This window comes from Oncorhynchus mykiss, chromosome 12 (assembly GCF_057628025.1).
Source record: "Oncorhynchus mykiss isolate SJ-2025 chromosome 12, ASM5762802v1, whole genome shotgun sequence".
NCBI classification, from domain to species: domain Eukaryota; kingdom Metazoa; phylum Chordata; class Actinopteri; order Salmoniformes; family Salmonidae; genus Oncorhynchus; species Oncorhynchus mykiss.
The window spans coordinates 44,668,270-44,690,717 of record NC_143033.1 but is presented as its reverse complement, the minus strand read 5'-3'; the positions used below and the strand labels follow the sequence as shown (position 1 = coordinate 44,690,717).

Sequence of the window (22,448 nt, the reverse complement as noted above, 5' to 3'; positions counted from 1 at the left end):
GTATTATTAGCTAGCTAGCTAGCCAATTTGAGAGAGGGAGCAATAAAGAGAAGAGAGTAAAAACCAAGCCATGAGGTCGAAGGGATTGTCCATAGAGCTCCGAGACAGGATTGTGTCCAGGCACAGATCTGGAAAAGGGTACCAAAACATTTCTGCAGCATTGAAGTTCCCCAAGAACACCATGGCCTCCATCATTCTTAAAAGGAAGAAGTTTGGAACCACCAAGACTCTTCCTAGAGCTGGCCACCTGGCCAAACTGAGCAATAGGGGGAGAAGGATCTTTGTCAGGGAGGTGACCAAGATCTCGATGGTCACTCTGACAGAGCTCCAGAGTTGCTCTGCGGAGATGGGAGAACCTTCCAAAAGGACAATCATCGCTGCAGCACTCCACCAATCAGGCCTTTATGGTAGAGTGGCCAGACAGAAGCCCCTTCTCAGTAAAAGGCACATGACAGCCGGCTTGGAGTTTGCCAAAAGGCACCTAAAGGACTCTCAGACCATGAGAAACAAGATTCTCTGGTTTAATGAAACCAAGATTGAACTCTTTGGCCTGAATGCCAAGCGTCACGCCAGGAGGAAACCTGGCACCATCCCTATGGTGAAGCATGGGTGACAGCATCATGTTGTGGTTTTTCAGAGGCAGGGACTGGGAGACGAGTCAGAATTGAGGGAAAGATTAACGGAGCAAAGTACAGAGAGATCTTTGATGGAAACATGCTCCAGAGAACTCAGGACCTCAGACTGGGGCGAAGGTTCACCTTCCAACAGGACAACAGTCCTAAGCACACAGACAAGACAATGCAGGAGTGGCTTCGGGACAATCTCTGAATGCCCTTGAGCGGCCCAACCAGAGCCCAGACTTGAACGCGATCAAACATCTCTGGAGAGACCTGAAAACAGCTGTGCAGCAATGTTCCCCTTCCAACCTGTCAGAGCTTGAGAGAATCTGCAGAGAAAAATGGGAGAAACTCCTTGAAATAGCCTTGATTTGTAAAGAAAGATCAGGGTCAAGAGTAACGCCGAGGTCCTTCACAGTTTTATTTGAGATGAGAGTGCAACCATCAATATTAATTGTCATATCTAACAGAAGATCTCTATGCTTCTTGTGACCTAGAACTAGCATCTCTGTTTTTCCTGAGTTTAAAAGTTTAAAAAAATTCTACATCCACTTCCTTGTCTGAAACACAGGGTAGGCAATTTTCCATCGAAATGTACAGCTGTGTATCGTCTGCATAGCAGTGAAAGTTAACATTATGCTTCCGAATGACATTACCAAGAGGTCAAATATATAGTGAAAACAATAGTGGTCCGAAAACAGAACCTTGAGGAACATAGAAACGTACAATTGATTTGTCAGAGGACAAACCATCCAGAGACAAACTGATATCTTTCCGACAGATAAGATCTAAATCAGGCCAGAACTTGTCCATGTAGACCAATTAGGGTTTCAATCTCTCCAAAATAATGTGGTGATCGATAGTGTCAAAAGCAGCACTAAGGTCTAGGCGCACGAGGACAGATGTAGAGCCATGGTCTGACACCATTAAAAGGTCATTTGCCAACTTCACGAGTGCAGTCTCAGTGCTATGATGGGGTCTAAAACCAAACTGAAGCGTTTCATATACATTGTTTGTATTTTGGAAGGCGGTGACAAGTCTTATTTGAGTACAGTCGTCTCAAATAAAACTGTGAAGGACCTCGGCGTTACTCTGGACCCTGATCTCTCTTTTGAAGAACATATCAAGACTATTTCAAGGACAGCTTTTTTTCTATCTACGTAACATTGCAAAAATCCGAAACTTTCTGTCCAAAAATGTTGCAGAAAAATTAATCCATGCTTTTGTCAGTTCTAGGTTAGACTACTGCAATGCTCTACTTTCCGGCTACCCGGATAAAGCACTAAATAAACTTCAGTTAGTGCTAAATACGGCTGCTAGAATCCTGACTAGAACCACATTTTTATCATATTACTCCAGTGCTAGCCTCCCTACACTGGCTTCCTGTCAAAGCAAGGGCTGATTTCAAGGTTTTACTGCTAACCTACAAAGCATTACATGGGCTTGCTCCTACCTATCTCTCTGATTTGGTCCTGCTGTACATACCTACACGTACGCACGTACGCTACGGTCACAAGATGCAGGCCTCCTAATTGTCCCATGAATTTCTAAGCAAACAGCTGGAGGCAGGGCTTTCTCCTATAGAGCTCCATTTTTATGGAACGGTCTGCCTACCCATGTCAGAGACGCAAACTCGGTCTCAACCTTTAAGTCTTTACTGAAGACTCATCTCTTCAGTGAGTCATATGATTGAGTGTAGTCTGGCCCAGGAGTGTGAAGGTGAACAGAAAGGCTCTGGAGCAACGAACCGCCCTTGCTGTCTCTGCCTGGCCGGTTCCCCTCTTTCCACTGGGATTCTCTGCCTCTAACCCTATTTCAGGGGCTGAGTCACTGGTCACTGGGGCTCTCTCATACCGTCCCTGGGAGGGGTGCGTCACCTGAGTAGGTTGAGTCACTGATGTGATCATCCTGTCTGGGTTGGCGCCTCCCCTTGGGTTGTGCTGTGGCGGAGATCTTTGTGGGCTATACTCAGCCTTGTCTCAGGATGGTAAGTTGGTGGTTGAAGATATCCCTCTAGTGGTGTGGGGGCTGTGCTTTGGCAAAGTGGGTGGGGTTATATCCTTCCTGTTTGGCCCTGTCCGGGGTGTCCTCGGATGGGGCCACAGTGTCTCCTGACCCCTTCTGTCTCAGCCTCCAGTATTTATGCTGCAGTAGTTTATGGGGGCTAGGGTCAGTTTGTTATATCTGGAGTACTTCTCCTGTCCTATTCGGTGTCCTGTGTGAATTTAAGTGTGCTCTCTCTAATTCTCTCTTTCTTTCTCTCTGTCGGAGGACCTGAGCCCTAGGACCATGCCTCAGGACTACCTGATATGATGACTCCTTGCTGTCCCCAGTCCACCTGGCCGTGCTGCTGCTCCAGTTTCAACTGTTCTGCCTTATTATTGGACCATGCTGGTCATTTATGAACATTTGAACATCTTGGCCATGTTCTGTTATAATCTCCACCCGGCACAGCCAGAAGAGGACTGGCCACCCCACATAGCCTGGTTCCTCTCTAGGTTTCTTCCTAGGTTTTGGCCTTTCTAGGGAGTTTTTCCTAGACACCGTGCTTCTACACCTGCATTGCTTGCTGTTTGGGGTTTTAGGCTGGGTTTCTGTACAGCACTTTGAGATATCAGCTGATGTACGAAGGGCTATATAAATACATTTGATTTTGATTTGAACAGCCTTTTCTACATTTTTTTGAGAGGAATTGGAGATTCGATATTGGCCAATATTTTTGTATTTTCCAAGAGAGGCTTTATTCCTGCGACTTTTAGTGAGTTTGGTACACATCTGGTGGATAGGGAGCCGTTTATTATGTTCAACATAGGAGGGCCAAGCACAGGAAGCAGCTCTTTCAGTAGTTTAGTTGGAATATGGTCCAGTATGCAGCTTGAAGGTTTAGAGGCCATGATTATTTTCATGAATGTGTCAAGAGATATAGGATGATCGGAAAATTGAGCAGCAGTGAGGGCTCTTCGGTATTGCACAGTACTGTCTTTTCAAGCTAGTCGGAAGACTTCCAGTTTGGTATGGCACCATTTCCATTCCAATTATCTGGAAGCTTGCTTCAGGGCTTGGGTATTATCTGTGTACCAGGGAGCTAGTTTCTTATGACAAATTTTTTCTTTTTTTTAGCAGTGCAACTGCATCTAGGGTATTACGCAAGGTTACATTTAGTTCCTCAGGTGGTTAACCAAATTTTGTACTCTGACGTCCTTGGGTAGGTGGAGGGAGTCTGGAAGAGCATTTAGGAATCTTGGGTTAGTACGAGAATTTATAGCACGACTTTTGATGATTCTTGGTTGGGGTCTAAGCAGATTATTTGTTTGCGATTGCAAACATAATAAAGTCACAACTGGCCTCATGGTGAAAATTCTTTGTGGTTTCCTGCCACCTGTGTCTTTGTAGTGACTGGGTGTATTTACAGTATATACACCATCAAAAGTGTAATTAATAACTTCACCATGCTCAAAGGGATATTCAAGGTCTGCTTTTTTTTAACCAATAGGTGCCCTTCTTTTCAAGGTATTAGAAAACCTCCCTGGACTTTGTTGTTGAAACTGTTTTAAATATACTGCTTGACTGAGGGACCTTACAGATAATTGTATGTGTGTGGTACAGAGATAGGTAGTCATTTAAAAATAGTGTTCAACACTATTATTGTACACAGAGTGAATCCATGCAATTTATGGGACTTGAGTCCATTTTTACTCCTGAACATATTTAGGCTTGTCTATGCATTTTTTATTAATTTGTAAAAATTGTGAAAAAAATAATTACACTGACAGTATCGGGTATAGGTGAAGACTTACAGAAAACGTTTGACCTCTGTCATTGCCAACAAAGGGTATATAACAAAGTATTGAGATTAAGTATTTGGTCAATAACAAAAGTTTTTTTCCACCATAATTTTCAAATAAATTCATTAAAAATCCTACAATGTGATTTTCTGGATTTTTGTCTGTCATAGTTGAAGTGTACCTATGATGAACATTACAGGCCTCTCATCTTTTTAAATGGGAGAACTTGCACAATTGGTGGCTGACTAAATACTTTTTTGCCCCACTGTATGTGTGATTATAATACATGGGTTAAACTATTATGAGCTGGAACATTGGACTTATTGCTTATATTTTAAACTGGTTCTACAATCCTAAAGTAGCTAATTATAAACAAGTATACTCGTATGAAATACTGAGTATGGAAAATGAGTTAGGCCATGCTTATAAGGACACACATTTCAGTTGACCTTCACCTCTACATTTTAGAGTGAACAGTCCTTTACACTTTATTATTTGGAAATGTTGAGATTTTCCACCAATGGACATACTTTTAACTTCAGGACTACTTGCTGGAATGTTTCTTTCTAAGAGGAATGTAGAGTAGTGAGTGAAACTACTATAAACATATACTATTCACAGATAATGAAAACATAATAAACACAGGTTCTACCATGTAAACATATTCATTAATTTAATAATAGGAAGTACTTAATGAAACTTAACACACCAAAGACTACTTGAAATATAAAAAAATGCAATTTCTTCCACATAACAGTAAGTCTATCCTAGAAAAGCACTTTGTATAAAGTTAAGTGTATAAATATTTACAAACATTTATATACATCTATGCATCCTTCTGTCCTCCTTTCCACAAAGTACAGTAATCACAGATGGTGGACAATGAAGGCAACATGTCCTTGACTCAACAGGAGTCAGTTGTCTGTCCTCAGTCAAAGGCCAGTGTCTCTGGCTCTCCAGTGGTGGAGCGAGGAGCAGACAGAGTGTCTGACTTCTGACCCTCCGCTAAGGCTTTGAAATGCTGAAACAAGGAGATGTTTTTTAGTAAGGGAGGACTAAACATTATCATTGAAAAATAGGTAAATAAGTTACATTACTATGGACATTTCACCAAATTGCGCTATTTATAGTTTGTTTATGGTGTTGTTCTGCAAAATTGGCTTTATAACCATTTTGTCAGAATAAAACTATTGAAAGAACATGACAATCACAGCAAGGATGATGACAATGTCATCCCAATGGTCCCTGCCTAACTGAAAGTTAGGCGAGTAAATACTGTGGTACCTGTGAGTTTTTGAACTCAGAGTAAAGTGTGAACAGCACATGGAGTGAGTGAATCCGGCTCTTGTAGATGGGGATGTCGAGGATGCCTTTGAGAGTGGAAAAAACAAGGGTTGTATTCAGTAAGGCACAACAAAAAAACTGAAATTGGCATTTCATAGGAGTCCAGATTGTCCCACCCCATTTTATCCAAATGTGTTACACAAGCAGACAGACGTTGTTGAATGCATTGTGTGCAGAGAATTTGAAAAACTCACCACATATGACCTCAATGTACTCGGTCAGATCACAATTGATATCGGCCGTTGGTAGACTAACCTAGAAAAAGGCGAGAAAGGGTTGAGGTAGAGGAGAAAACAGAAAAAAGTTTTGACAATGGTTGGGCTTTTGCATTCTGTGCAAAGGGAAGGGAACACAGCAACTCATGAAGGACAGCAGACGTTGATAAGAAAGCTTTATTTTTAGACTGCTGCCCTATATACACATAGCCATTGAACGCTGGTGACAATAATAAAATGTTAACACTGATTTACCCACTTCATATTCATACTGTATTCTAGTCAACGCTCATCCTATATAGCTACTGCTGTACACACCTTTATTTTCATATACTGTCTATACACACCATCATATACACTGTACAAAACATTAGGAACACCTGCACTTTCCATGACATAGACTGACCAGGTGAATCCAGGTGGAAGCTATGATCCCTTATTGATGTCACTTGTTAAATCCACTTCAATCAGTGTAGATGAAGAGGAGGAGACAGGTTAAAGAAGGATATTTAAGTCGAGAGACACTTGAGGCATGGATTGTGTATGTGTGTTCAGAGGTTGAATGGATAAGAAAAAAGATTTAAGTGACTTTGAACGTGGTATGGTAGTAGGTGCCAGGGACACCGGTTTGAGTGTGTCAAGAACTGCAACGCTGCTGGGTTTTTCCATGCTTAACAGTTGCCCATGTTTTTAAGAATGGTCCACCTCCCAAAGGACATCCAGACAACTCTGGGAAGCATTGGAGTCAACATGGATCAGCATCCATGTGGAGCGCTTTAGACACCTTGCTGAGTCCATGGCTGTTCTGAGGTCAAAGGGGGGTGTAACTCAATATTAGGAAGGTTCCTAATGTTTTGTGCACTCAGTGTACATATATACTGAACAAAAATATAAACGCAACATGTAGTGTTGGTTTCATGAGACTAAATAAAATATCCCAGAAATGTTCCATACCTACAAAAAGCTTATTTCTCTCAAATGTTGTGCACCAATTTCTTTACATCTGTTAGTGAGCATTTCTCCTTTGCCAAGATAACCTATCCACCTGACAGGTGTGGCATATCAAGAAGCTAATTAAACAGCGTGATCATTACACAGGTGCACCTTGTGCTGGGGACAATAAATGGCCACTCTAAAATGTGCATTTTTGTCACACAACACAATGCCACAGATGTTTCGAGGGAGAGTGCAATTAGCATGCTGACTGCAGGAATGTCCACCAGAGCTGTTGCCAAATGATTAAATGTTAATTTCTCTACCATAATTCGCCAACAATTTGGCAGTACGTCCAACCGGCCTCACAACCACAGACCATGCCAGTCCAGGACCTGCACATCTGGCTTCTTTACCTGTGGGATCGTCTAAGACCAGCCACCCGAACAGCTGATGAAGCTGAGGAGTATTTCTGTCTGTAATAAAGCCCTTTTGTAGGGAAAAACTCATTCTGATTGGGTGAGCCTGGCACCCAAGTGGGTGGGACTATGCCACCCATGGCTGCCCCCCTGCCCAGTCACGTGAAATCCATATATTAGGGCTTACTGAATTTATTTCAATTGATTGATTTCCTTATATGAGCTGTAACTCAGTAAATTAGTTGAAATTGTTGCATGTTGGGTTTATATTTTTGTTCAATATACATACACACACATATATACATACATACAAACATATCTATATAGCAAGTCAGTTAAGAACAAATTCTTATTTACAATGACAGCCCACTGTTCCCTGGTAGGCCAACTGCCTTGTTCAGGGGCAGAACGATAGATTTTTACCTTGCCAGCTTGGGGATTCGATCCAGCAACCTTTCGGTTATTGGTCCAACGCTCTAACCACTAGACTACCTGCCACCCCTATATTCCGGACTCTGATGTTGCTTGTTCTGATTTCGTAATTTCCTTATTTTTATTTCTTGGATTTGTGTGTATTGTTTTGTATTGTTCGGTAATACTGCACTGTTGGCGCTAGAAGCATAAGCATTCCACTGCACCTGCGATAACATCTGCAAAATATGTGTACGCGACCAATAAAATAAAATCTGAGTATCCCAATGTGGGGTATGAAAATGAACCGTGTCCAATTAAGGCTGCAATTAGACAAGTCAACGCCAAACAGGAAATGACAGACAGGAAGTAGCTAGCTAGCAGGTCAAATTGCTTGCTGTTTAAAATATCCATTGTTCCATAGATAGATGAACAGATTCAGTTCAGGTTTGGTGACTAACCTTTCCCAGCAGCTCTTCAAATTCAGGTGGCCACTCCTGCATTAGAGTATCAATGTCTGGCATGGACCTGGAAAAATAGAATACACCCACTGTTTCATGCATATCAGTGGATACATTCCAAAGTCCATACTAGCACACCACATGCATACATTCCTTCCTTCTTAGTAGTATGCACATTTGGCACAGAGTTTGGCACAGAGCCAGTGTCTATTCACCTCACAGAAATCACAGAACTGACTTAGAATCAGATAATGGTCAGAGTCGGTGACAGTATCAGTACCAGTTCTAGCCAGTCCCAGATCTATTTGTGCTGCATAGCCAATTCTTATGGTCGTTGGCTATACAGCACAAACAGATCTGGGACCAGGCTAGGGCAGCACCAGTACTGTGAGGTAAAGTAAACATTTGCCTGGTGTAGTGGACGGTGGCTGGGGGTTTGGAGCGATGGAGCTCACTGATGCTCTCGATCCAATTCTCAATGGCTTTGGGGTTCTTCTCCGGGTTCTCCACACTTTTCACTTTCACCTCCTGTGCAGCGCAAGGAGAGAAGGGATCAATGAATTTGCAGTGTGTGTCTGTCTGTCTGAAAGCAGTACCCATAGTTATGTGCACAGTCTGATGTAAATTGTGCCTGACTGTGGGGGATTTATAAACCGCACTGTGATATACTTGTTGTACTTACAGCAATGTTGTGCTGCTTGCTGTTCTCAGAGAGCCACAGTGACAGAACAGTGGGGTCTGACTGCTTGGTGCAGGGCTCATCCAGGACCAAAAGCCCCAGGTTGTCTGCTTTGCCATCAGGACGTGGGACCTGAGGTTACAATGGAACAAAGTCAATGACAGTAGCCCAGCTCGGAGAACTTATTATTACATTCCACCTTCCTCCCCGCATCTTTTGATGTAACCACTGATCATTACATGACTGGATTAGAAAACAAAGTTTACACAAAATTGGACATTTCAACAATGTGATTCCATCAAGCAGGGAAGAAAAGAATTGGAACCATAAAATAAATGTGAAGCTAAGAGAAAATGTGTTTGCTTGGTAATGCTCACTTTAAGGAAGGCATCAATGTCTCCCACTGCTGGGATGAAGTCGGGTATAAAGGGTTTAAGCTTGTGGTCTAGTTCAATGGTCTGAGGAGTATACCTGCAGATTCACAAACAATGTTACTAAATATATATATATATATATATATATATATATATATATATATATATATATATATATATATATATATATATATATATATATATATATATATATATATACACACACACACACACACACACACATATACACACACACACACTGCTCAAAAAAATAAAGGGAACACTAAAATAACACATCCTAGATCTGAATGAATGAAATATTCTTATTAAATACTTTTTTCTTTACATAGTTGAATGTGCTGACAACAAAATCACACAAAAATTATCAATGGAAATAAAATTTATCAACCCATGGAGGTCTGGATTTGGAGTCACACTCAAAATTAAAGTGGAAAACCTCACTACTGGCTGATCCAACTTTGATGTACTGTCCTTAAAACAAGTCAAAATGAGGCTCAGTAGTGTGTGTGTGTGTGTGTGTGGCCTCCACGTGCCTGTATGACCTCCATACAACGCCTGGGCATGCTCCTGATGAGGTGGCGGATGGTCTCCTGAGGGATCTCCTCCCAGACCTGGACTAAAGCATCTGCCAACTCCTGGACAGTCTGTGGTGGGAGATGGTGGATGGAGCGAGACATGATGTCCCAGATGTGCTCAATTGGATTCAGGTCTGGGGAACGGGCGGGCCAGTCCACAGCAATGCCTTCCTCTTGCAGGAACTGCTGACACACTCCAGCCACATGAGGTCTAGCATTGTCTTGCATTAGGAGGAACCCAGGGCCAACCGCAACAGCATATGGTCTCACAAGGGGTCTGAGGATCTAATCTCGGTACCTAATGGCAGTCAGGCTACCTCTGGCAAGCACATGGAGGGCTGTGCGGGCCCCCAAAGAAATGCCACCCCACACCATGACTGTCCCACCGCCAAACCGGTCATGCTGGAGGATGTTGCAGGCAGCAGAACGTTCTCCATGGCGTCTTCAGACTCTGTCACGTCTGTCACATGTGCTCAGTGTGAACCTGCTTTCATCTGTGAAGAGCACAGGGTGCCAGTGGCGAATTTGCCAATCTTGGTGTTCTCTGGCAAATGCCAAACGTCCTGCACGGTGTTGGGCTGTAAGCACAACCCCCACCTGTGGACGTCGGGCCCTCATACCACCCTCATGGAGTCTGTTTCTGACCGTTTGAGCAGACACATGCACATTTGTGGCCTGCTGGAGGTCATTTTGCAGGGCTCTGGCAGTGCTCCTCCTGCTCCTCCTTGCACAAAGGCAGAGGTAGCGGTCCTGCTGCTGGGTTGTTGCCCTCCTACGGCCTCCTCCACGTCTCCTGATGTACTGGCCTGTCTCCTGGTAGCGCCGCCATGCTCTGGACACTACGCTGACAGACACAGCAAACCTTCTTGCCACAGCTCGCATTGATGTGCCATCCTGGATGAGCTGCACTACCTGAGCCACTTGTGTGGGTTGTAGACTCCGTCTCATGCTACCACTAGAGTGAAAGCACCGCCAGCATTCAAAAGTGACCAAAACATCAGCCAGGAAGCATAGGAACTGAAGTGGTCTGTGGTCACCACCTGCAGAACCACTCCTTTATTGGGGGTGTCTTGCTAATTGCCTATAATTTCCACCTGTTGTCTATTCCATTTGCACAACACAATGTGAAATTCATTGTCAATCAGTGTTGCTTCCTAAGTGGACAGTTTGATTTCACAGAAGTGTGATTGACTTGGAGTTACATTGTGTTGTTTAAGTGTTCCCTTTATTTTTTTGAGCAGTGTATAATAATTCAGCGGAATTGTGGCTTGGAGCAAGGGCTGGTTTTCAGCCTGTGTAGAAATGTCAATAAGTGGCATATTCAGCTTGGTCAGCTTTAAATAAACATACACAGCTCTGTAGCGGAGCTGCAGGCGCCACTCACCGGGTAATGTACTGAAACAGCTCTTTGATCTCTGCAGTGACAGGAAGGTGGTCGTAGTCTGCCGGGTCATATGCCCTGCAAAGAAAAGCATCAAATTTGGGATGTTTGTCTGTTTACAATTAAAATTAACTACAGTGCTGTGAAAAAGTACTTGTCCCTTTTCTGATTTTCTCTATTTTTTGCATATTTTTAAACTGAATGTTATCAGATCAACCAAAACCTAATATTAGATCAAGGGAACCTGAGTGAACAAATAACACAAAATGTTGATACTTATTTCAATTATTTAATTAACAACATTATTCAAAACCCAATGCCCCTGTGTGTAACTGTCACCTTTAGCTGCAATGAGCGCAACCAAATGCTTCCTGTAGTTGTTGATTGGTCTCTCACATCACTGTAGGAATTTTGCTTTAACTCAGCGGCAATAGTTGGTTTTCAAGAATTAACTGTCTGTTTCAGGTCCTACCACAGCATCTCAATCAGATTTAGGTCTGGACTTTGACTTAGGCAGTCGTAAACAATTTTTGTTGTTGTTGCTTTTCAGTCATTCTCATGTAGACTTGCTTGTGTGTTTTAGATTATTATCTTTCTGCATGACCCAGTTGTGCTTTAGCTCACAGACAGATGGCCTTTCATTCTCCTGTAGAATTCTCTGATACAGAGCAGAATTATGGTTCCTTCAATGATGGCAAGTTATCCAGGTCCTGAGGCAGCAAAACATACCCAAACCGTCACACTACCACCATCATGCTGAACAGTTGGTATGAGGTTCTTCCTGTGGAATGCAGTGTTTGGTGCCTTAGGACCTGGAGCACTTGCCATCATTGAAGGAACTATGGATACTGCCCTCTATTAGTACGTTTACATGCACACTAATAATTCGATATCAAATTGATTATGGCATTAAGCCGAATACGGCATTAGTCATGTAAACACCTTACTCTGCTTATCTTAAATCAGTGTACGGTCATAATCGAAGTAAGCATACGCCGATTAAAACAACAGGTTTTCTGAGCAATCGTTCAAATGATCAGGACATGTTAATGCCTTAAATTAGAATTACAGTGGTGTATTAGATCTGTGCATGTGCTAGCACTAGCAGCTCAAGCTTCCTTTTTTGCCGAAGTCAAAATTTGTTTTGGAAAAACTAAAAGTATGCATCTTAAAAATTGTTTTCCCATACAAACTTACAAATGTCCGAACTCAGAATCAAATAGGCATCACAACAATAACATGGTCGCTGTGGTGGAACGTTTATTTTGATTGACGATTTTCTGCAAGGTAGACTGATTTCAGATGTGTCCATGTAAACAGGCTTATTAGGGAAATCATTCTTCTTGCAAAGCATGTAAACGTTTTAAACAAACTATTATATGAAAATCGTATTATTGGGTGCATGTAACCGTCAGGCCATCCGTCCGTGAGCTGAAGTTGAAGCGCAGATGGTTCATGCAGCAAGACAATGATCCAAAACACAAACAAGTCTAGTGCGGACCCATCACACCTTTTTGCCCACATCAGAAGGTTTGAAACAAAGAATGGCTGCAACAAATGTAAAGTTTTCGAATGGCCTAGTCAAAACCAGACCTAAACCCAATTTAGGTGGCGGGACCTGAAACAAGCTGTTCATGCTCCAAAACCCACAAATGTCACTAAGTTAAAGCAGTTATGCATAGAAAAGTGGGATAGAATTCCTTCAAAGCGATGTGACACTGAAAAACAACTACAGGAAGCATTTGGTTGCTGTCATTGCAGATAAAAGGTGGCACAACCAGTTATTGAGTGTTAGGGGGCAATTCTTTTTTCAGATAGGGGCATTAGGTGTTGCATAACTTTGTTTATTAAATTAGTGAAATAAGTATGACAAATGATTTGATATTTATTCACTCTGTTTCCCTTGATCTAATTTTAGGTTTAGGTTGAAGAACTGATAACATTCAGTGTCAAAAATATACAAAAATAGAAAAAATCATTAAGGGGGCAGATACTTTTTCACAGCACAGTAAGTGTATATGGATGAAACAATCTTTCTGTGATAAATGTTGAACACAGGACTGAGGGAGTTTTTCAGGATAAAAAAATAATTCACAGAATGGAACAAAGCAATGGCAAAATCCTAGAGGAAAACCTGGTTCAGTCTGATTTTCAACAGACACTGAGATGAATTCACCTTTCAGCAGGACAATAACCTAAAACACAAGGCCAAATCTACAATGGAGTTTCTTACCAAGAAGACAGTGAATGTTCCTGAGTGGCCGAGTTACAGTTTTGACTTAAATCTAAGACCTGAAAATGGTTGTCTAACAATGATCGACAACCAATATGACAGAGCTTGAAGAACTTTGAAAATAATAAATGGGCAAATATTGCACAAACCAGGTGTCAAAAGCTCTTAAGAGACCTACCCAGAAAGACTCACAGCTGTAATCGCTGCCAAAGTTGCTTCTATAAAGTATTGACTCAGGGGTGTAAATACTTATACCAGTTATTGAGTGTTAGGGGGCAATTCTAGGGGGCAATGAGATCTGTATTCAATTTTCAATACATTTGCAACAATTTCTAAAAACATGTTCTCACTTTGTCATTATGCGGCATTGTGTGTAGATGGGTGAGAAAAACAAATCTATTTAATCCATTTTTAATTCAGGCTGTAACACAACAAAATGTGGAATAAGTCAAGGAGTATGAATACTTTCTGAAGGCACTGTAGCTGCATAAAGCATTTTGTGAAATTATCCTTCATTCAGATTTGTTCCTATTAGAAAATTTGACTTTTCCCTGCACCTGGCCTCAATAGAACTGCCTCTTATTCAAATTCTAAAACTGACCTGCACGTATAGCTCGGATCATCTTCTGTTGTCTTCTCCCTATCGAGATACTTAACCATCTCTGGCCCTGGCTGTCTGCTCACAAAATGTACATGGTTATTATTATGAGCATATAGGACCTTCATGTAACAACTCAAAGACCTCTCTCCTCACCTCCTTCTTAACCCGCATAGGAGGAGAAGATCCAAAGTCCCTCCAATCAGACCTTCTCCTCCAATGTGTTTTAAGATACTCAACTATCTCTGACTCTGGCTGCCTGCTCACAAAATGAACACAGTTATGATGAGCATATAAGACCTTCATTTGACAACTCAAAGATGTTCATGCCAAGTTTGAGGCCCTAAACCCTGGCATCAAAACATTTTGTGGGTCCGTCTACTTTGGATCCAATGAGCTGAGGATTTAAAACACTATTTGTGTCCAACTTACTAAGAGGTGATATGATGGTATAATGGTGTGTGTGAAAAAAATATATATATCGTTGATCAACATTTTAAGCTAAACATTCTGATCTGTCGCATGAGCATCATTGCTTTTAGAGCGTTTTCTGCATGCAGCCTAAAGGCCCAGGCTATTATATGAAATAGGCTATTTCATTCTCGCACAGAACAACAAACTTTTCTACTATGGGGTGAGGTAGATTGACATACATACTTTTCTACTATGGGGGATAGTAGATTGACATAGGCTAGTGATTTTACTGTTCGTTACTCGCCTTGATGGCCGAGGAAAAGTAAATGTGGACAGTTATTCTAACATAAACTTGAGTTTCAAGTTTGGGGAAGCTATTCTTACCATAAAAATGCACCTTTATAATAAACCATTCCATGCATCCTCGCATTTGCAGACTTTCTACTATAACTCAATCTCTGTTCGCAAAAAAGACTGTTCAATGCGGCACATAGTGGTGTAGAGTTGGCCTAGGCTATTTCACAGGAAAATGTGAGCCTTTCATAAACACATTTCATGCAATTCTACTACATTTTCTATGACTGGAGACATTAGCAGAATCTTTTTTTAATACGACAAAAATTCAGTGGTGGAAAAAGTACGCAATTGTCACACTTCAGTAAAAGTAAATATACATTAACAGAAAATGACTGAAGTGAAAGTCACCCAGTAAAATACTACTAGAGTAAAAGTCTAAAAGTATTTAGTTTTAAATATACTTAAGTATATTTTGAAATTACATTTACTTTTGATACTTAAGTATCAAAAGTAAAAGTATAAATAATTTCAAATGACTTCTATTTGGGAATCCAAAGCAGGACAATTTCCTTTGAATTAAAAAAAAAAATATATATATATATATATATAATATATATAATATATTATATAATAATATAATATATATATATATTATTATATATATTATATATATATATATTATATATATATATAAATATATATATATATATATATATATATATATAATATATAATATATAAATATATATATATTTTTTTTTAAATGTTGATTTACTGATAATCAAGGGCACACTCCAACATTTAAGACATCATTTACAAATTAAGGACATATTTAGTGAGTTCGCCAGATCAGAGGTAGTAGGGATGGCCAGGGATGTTCTCTTGATAAGTCTGTGAATTTAACTATTTTCATGTCCTGTTAAGCATTCAAAATGTAATGACTACTTTTGGGTGTCAGGGAAAATGTGTGGAGTAAAAAGTACATTATTTTCCTTAGGAATGTAGTGGAGTAAAAGTAAAAGTTACCCCAAAAAACTACTTAAGCAGTACTTTACTTTTACCCAAGTATTTTACACCACTGCAAAAATGACAAGGTAACCTACTCTGGGCCTACGTAAAGGGGAGAAACAAATACAATGACATCCATCTAACCTGGAGGAAGAATAATTATTGTCCAAAAACACACGAAAGTGGCACTGACCCAATGATAAAGACAGTGAATATCCACACTCACTGTGGATATGGCCGGTGTTCTCCGCTGGTGCCAATAAGATAGCCTTTCGCTCAATTATGTTGAGAATTGTCATAATTAAAAGACAGATTGAAGTCTTTTCATTGTCTTCCATTTAGGACTACAGCAATAGCCATTTTGCTTTCCAAACTGCTTATCTGCGATTTATTTATTTATTATTTATTTATTTTTAACTATTGCGATATGCCTGGCTGGGTCTCTGCTTTTCACTGATAGTTGAAACTAAACAATAATTTATTTGATATTTGCCACTCGCTCTGCACAAATTGCAGGCCCTTCCGACTGTAGGCTATGCGATTTAAAACAAACCACAGCTTTTTGGTGTAGTAACCCATTTTGAATGATTTTACTTATTTCAATATAGACATAATATAGAATAATTTTGCACGCCCAATTTTTCAGTTTTTGATTTGTTAAAAAAGTTTGAAATATCCAATAAATGTCGTTCCACTTCATGATTGTGTCCCACTTGTGGTTGATTCTTCACAAAAAAATACAGTTTTATATCTTTATGTTTGAAGCCTGAAATGTGGCAAAAGGTCGCAAAGTTCAAGGGGGCCGAATACTTTCGCAAGGCACTGTATATATATATATATGTATATAGTCTTCATTCATTACTACTTATATTTGTCTGTATTGGGTATATGTTGTGTAATTTGTTAGATATTACTGCACTGTTGGAGCTAGAAGCACAAGCATTTCTCTACACCCGCAATTACATCTGCTAATCACATGTATGTGACCAATACAATTTCATTGATCAGCTTCTTGATATGCCACACCTGTCATGTCAGGTGGATGGATTATCGTGGCAAAGGAGACATTTTCACTAACAGGGATGTAAACAAATCTGTAAACACAATTTGAGAGAAGTACGCTTTTTGTGCATATGGAAGATTTCAGGGATATTTTATTTCAGCTCATGAAACCAACACTTCACATGTTGCGTTTATATTTTTGCTCAGTATATATATTATTCGTCCGGTTCTATTTGTGATCATTTACCTTGCCTCGCTGGCTTGCTAGCTTATTAGGTAATCAATCCTCGATAACCATCTGATTACTTGTTTGCTGACTTGCATGAGCTGCATCTAAAGTCGAATGTGATCATACTCACTTCCATGTAAACAAACCAGATTCTGATTCGGAACTGCGCGCATAACTTTTCATGACGGGATCGGTATATGTGTCTATAACCTACTCAGTGTGTGCACTGAGATTTGACTGCACTCACCCTTCCGGGGCGGATCCCGGCTCACCCTCCTCTTCATCAGACTCCGTCTCATCTGAATCATCATCTTCCTCCTCCTCCTCTTCCTCATTCTCACTCAAGCCAGGCTGGCCGTTCCTTTGCTCCTTCTTTTTTGGCTGTCGTTGGTAGAACACAAAAGATCGTCATAAAATATCTATCTGAATATGTTGGAATAGATACCTCTAGCTAGCTAATATACTTGGTCTGTCACCACCAGTCCCAAGTTCATGATATATTTAAGCAGCAAGGATCGAGCGGGTGTAGTATATGGCCAATATATCACAGCTAAGGGCTGTTCTTATGTGCAACGCAGAGTACCTGGATACAATCCTTAGCCTTGGTATATTGGCCATATACCATCAACCCCAGAGGTGCCTTATTGCTATAATAAACTGGTTACCAACATAATTAGAACAGTAAAAAAAATGTTTTTGTCATACCTGTGTTATACGGTCTGATATACCACAGATTTCAGCCAATCAGCTTTCAGGGCTCGAACCACCCAGTTTATAACAATTCTTATACCATGGCATTGTTGAATACTCGTTTCTGATTGTCTTGAAGGGCATTCTAGCAAATGCATCATTGTCTCTCACTCACAGTATATAATCAGCATGGTAGAATTCAATGACTATAGTTCAGTCTTACATGTTCTACAGTACCGGTCAAAAGTTGACACACCAACTCTTTCCAGGGTTTTTCTTTATTTTTACTATTTTCTACATTGTAGAATAATAGTGAAGTAATCAAAACTATGAAATAACACTTGGAATTATTATGTAGTATCCAAAATAGTGTTAAACAAATCAAAACACATTTTATATTTGAGAATCTTCAAAGTAACCACCCTTTACCTTGATGACAGCTTGCACACTCTTGGCATTCTCTCAATCAACTTCATGAGGTAGCCACCTGGAATGCATTTCAAGTAACATGTATGCCTGTAAAAGGTCATTTGTGGAATTTCTTGCTTCTTAATGCGTTTGAGCCAATCAGGTGTGTTGTGAATCGTACTACACCGGCTCAGACGCTCGTTGGATGTGCCAGGGATTGCAAAATATTACAGACTCCAAACGAAAGCACAACCGAGAGCTGCACAGTGACACGAGCCTACCAGACGAGCTAAACTTCTTCTATGTTCACTTAGAGGCAAATAACACTGAAACAGGCATGAGAGCACCAGCTGTTCCGGAAGACTGTGTGATCACTCTCTCCGCAGCCAATGTGAGTAAGGCCTTTAAACAGGTCAACATTCACAAGGCTGCAGGACCAGATGGATTACCAGGATGTCTACTCTGAGCATGCGCTGACAAACTTACAAGTGTCTTCACTGACATGTTCAACCTCTCCTAATCCGTCTGGCCCCCGAGTCTGTAGACCACCATAGTCCCTGTGCCCAAGAACACTAAGATAACCTGCCTAAATGACTACAGACCCGTAACACTCAAATCTGTAGCCATGAAATGCTTTGAAAGGCTGGTCATGGCTCACATCAACATCATTATCCCAGAAACCCTAGGCACACTCCAATTTGCATACCGCACCAACAAATCCACAGATGATGCAATCTCTACTGAACTCCACACTGCCCTATCCCACTTGGACAAAAGGAACAGCTACGTGAGAATGCTATTCATTGACTACAGCTCAGCATTCAACACCATAGTGCCCTCAAAGCTCATCACTAAGCTAAGGACCCTGGGACTAAACACCTCCCTCTGCAACTGGATCCTAGACTTCCTGACGGGCCGCCCCACCAGGTGGTAAGGGGAGGTAACAACACATCGGCCATGCTGATCCTAAACACAGGGTCCCCTCAGGGGTGCGTGCTCAGTCCCCTCCTGTACTCCCAGTTCACTCATAACTGCACGGCCAGACACAACTCCAACACCATTATTATTTTTGCTGATGACAACAGTGGTAAGCCTGATCACCGACAACGATGAGACAGCCTATAGCGAGGAGGTTAGAGACCTGACCATGTGGTGCAAGGACAACAACCTCTCCCTCAATGTGTTCAAGACAAAGGAGATGATGTGAACAACAGGAAAAGGCAGACCGAGCACGCCCCATTCTCACCGACGGGGTTGTAGTGGAGCAGGTTAAGAGCTTCAAGTTCCTTGGCATCCACATCACCAACAAGCTATCAAGGTCCAAGAACATCAAGAGAGTCATAATGAGGGCATGACAAAACCTATTCCCCTTCAGGAGACTGAAAAGACTTGGCATGGGTCCTCAGATCCTCAAAAGGTTTTACAGCTGCACCATCAAGAGCATCCTGACTAGTTGCATCACTTCCTGGTATGGCAACTGCTTGGCCTCCGACCGCAAGGCACTACATAGGGTAGCGCGTACGGCCCAGTACATCACCGAGGTCAAGCTTCCTGCCATCCAGGACCTCTATACCAGGCAGTGTCAGAAGAAGGCCCTAAAAATTGTCAAAGACTCCAGCCACCCTAGTCATAGAGGTTTCTAAACAGCTTCTACCATAAGACTCATAAACAGCTAATCAAATGGCTACCCACACTATTTGCACCACCCGCTGCTACTCATATATTATCTATGCATAGCCACTTCAATAACCCTACCTGCATGGACATAATTACCTCAACACCAGTGCCCCTGCACCCTTACTCTGAACCGGTACCCCCTGTATATAGTCCCACTATTGTTATTTACAGCTGCTACTCAATTATTTGTTTTTATCTCTTACTTTTTAAAATGTATTTTGTTAAAACTGCATTGTTGGGCTTGTAAGTAAGCATTTCACTGTAAGGTCTACACCTGTTGTATTAAGCACATGTGCCTTGGTGGAAGAGTGGGCTAACATTTCACAGCAAGAACTGGCAAATCTGGTGCAGTCCATGAGGAGGAGATGCACTGCAGTACTTAATGCAGCTGGTGGCCACACCTGATGCTGACGGTTACTTTTGACCCCCCCCCCCCCCCCCCCCCCCCCCCCCCTTTGTTCAGGGACATATTATTCAATGTCTGTTAGTCACATGTCTGTGGAACATGTTCAGTTTACATCTCAGTTGTTGAATCTTTTTATGTTCATTCGTGTTAAGTTTGATGAAAATAAACGCAGTTGACAGTGAGAGGACGTTTATTTTTTTGCTGAGTTTACAATGTAGAAAATGAACGAATGAGTAGGTGTGTCCAAAATTTTGACTGGTACTGTATGTTTAAGCTGCCTTTGAAAGCAAAAGTCAAATTGAAAACATTGTTGAATTTGATTTTCATAATAGCAAGCTCACCGGGGGCACACCACCTGCCCTCCAGGATACCTACAGCACCCGATGTCACAGGAAGGCCAAAAAGATCATCAAGGACATCAACAAAGTATCCTTCACTCATACTGCCAAACATACCCTCATAAAACTGACCATCCTACCGATCCTCGACTTCGGCGATGTCATCTACAAAATACCCTCCAACACTCAACTCAACAAATTGGATGCAGTCTATCACAGTGCCATCCGTTTTGTCACCAAAGCCCCATATACTGCCCACCAGTGGGACCTGTACGCTCTCATTGGCTGGCCCTCGCTTCATACTCGTCGCTAAACCCACTGGCTCCAGGTCATCTACAAGTCTCTGCTAGGTAAAGCACCGCCTGTATATACTGTATTATATTCTACTGTATTTTAGTCAATGCCACTCCAACATTGCTTGTCCTAATATTTATATATTTCTTAATTACATTATTTTACTTTTAGATGTGTGTGTTGTTGTGGATTGTTAGATACTACTACACTGTTGGAACTAGGAAGACACGCATTTCGCTACACCCGCAATAACATATGCTAAATACGTGTATGTGACCAATAATATTTTATTTGATGGTTTGCTTAGCTAAACTAACACGTCTGTTTGTTTGGTTACCAGGGCAACTACTGTAGCTATCTAGTAAACTTGCTAGCTAATTCAGTGACTGTTGAACACATTTCGTGCAGCAAATGTGTTCAATTATAGCCATAGCATAAATGGGATAATCAACTCGGGGCTCTATGCGTTCTCCAGAATATAATGTTACTGCGTGGGAGGTCAGTTCCACTCTGCTTGCGCGTCATGGAACACACCTTCCACGTCATCCATTATTTTCCATAGAACGCGTAGCCCCTTGTTGATTGTCCCTTACATAATCACCTTTACATCGTCGTCAAATTCATCACTGCTGTTGTTCGCCATTTCATACAGCGGTCTGTTCTTTTTCCTTGAGACTTGTAAAGGGGAGAAAGTTGAGATGTTGTTAGCGATGAGGGGGTACAGTCGCAGCAGGGGTTGAACCAGCAGCAACCCTGTGCTTATGGTGAGAGTGCACTACCACCTGACTGTGCCATAATAAAAGGTCCAGATATATTGGTTGATGCCATAATGAACTCATATCGGGGTTAGGGTTGCTGTAGGGTCTAATAAATAGCATCACGCAATTTGCTTCTGAATTGCATGAATTACACTTTTAGTACCTGGTCTTCGTGGAGTCGGCGTGTACACACTAGCGATTTCCTCGTAGTCGTTCACCTCCAGGCTCTCGTCATAGGGCTGGTTAGTTAAGAGCTTAGTCTGAAGATGCGACAAATCACTTAATGACTTGACAACATGCAAACTATCCGAATGTAACATTACTGTTAAGGAATGTAGTAGGCTACATGCAAAATAGCTGGGCACGTTGGGTAGTTGGATAGCTAGCTAGCCAGTTAGCTAATGTAAATTGTGGCTTGAGTTGTTGGCAGTACTTGTTGACAAGGCCACAGGAATTACATTTAAATAAACCCTGTTAGCTAGCCAACTTTAGCTAGCTAGCGTTGCCATAAAAGTTGGATACATGAGCAAAACTAGCATAAAAGGAGAAATGCATGAAATACCAATTCTGTACAGAATGTAGTGTGAACAATTATTTCTGGAATTTGTGAAAGATAATCAGAGTTTTTGGTTACCTTCTGTTTCTCTGCTCTATCCATGAAAACCAGTATACCGTCACCAAGGGATACCAAGTCTCGCGATGCCACCCTTTGTTGGCTCTCTTGGAGAGAGGTTAGAAATGGGAAATGGTACCACAAATTGTATACAAATCTTAGCAGTACCACAGGAGGTTGGTGGCTCGTGGTAATGGCTGGAGCAGTATGAGTGGAATGGTATCAAACACATAGATCCATGTGTTTGATGCTATTCCATACTCTCCATT

General features: G+C 41.3%; 1 protein-coding gene across 1 annotated transcript; it reads right to left on the bottom strand.

Moving 5' to 3' along the window:
- Positions 1 to 5,053: 5,053 nt before the first annotated feature.
- On the bottom strand, positions 5,054 to 22,245 carry ift46 (intraflagellar transport 46 homolog (Chlamydomonas)). Its single transcript, NM_001165237.1, is given in 12 exon segments — positions 5,054 to 5,423; positions 5,687 to 5,772; positions 5,941 to 6,001; positions 8,186 to 8,252; positions 8,595 to 8,713; positions 8,868 to 8,996; positions 9,242 to 9,335; positions 11,219 to 11,293; positions 17,243 to 17,376; positions 21,410 to 21,483; positions 21,730 to 21,826; positions 22,201 to 22,245. Coding segments are annotated over 12 exon segments (1,053 nt in total). The 5' UTR covers positions 22,225 to 22,245; the 3' UTR covers positions 5,054 to 5,330.
- Positions 22,246 to 22,448: the final 203 nt, after the last annotated feature.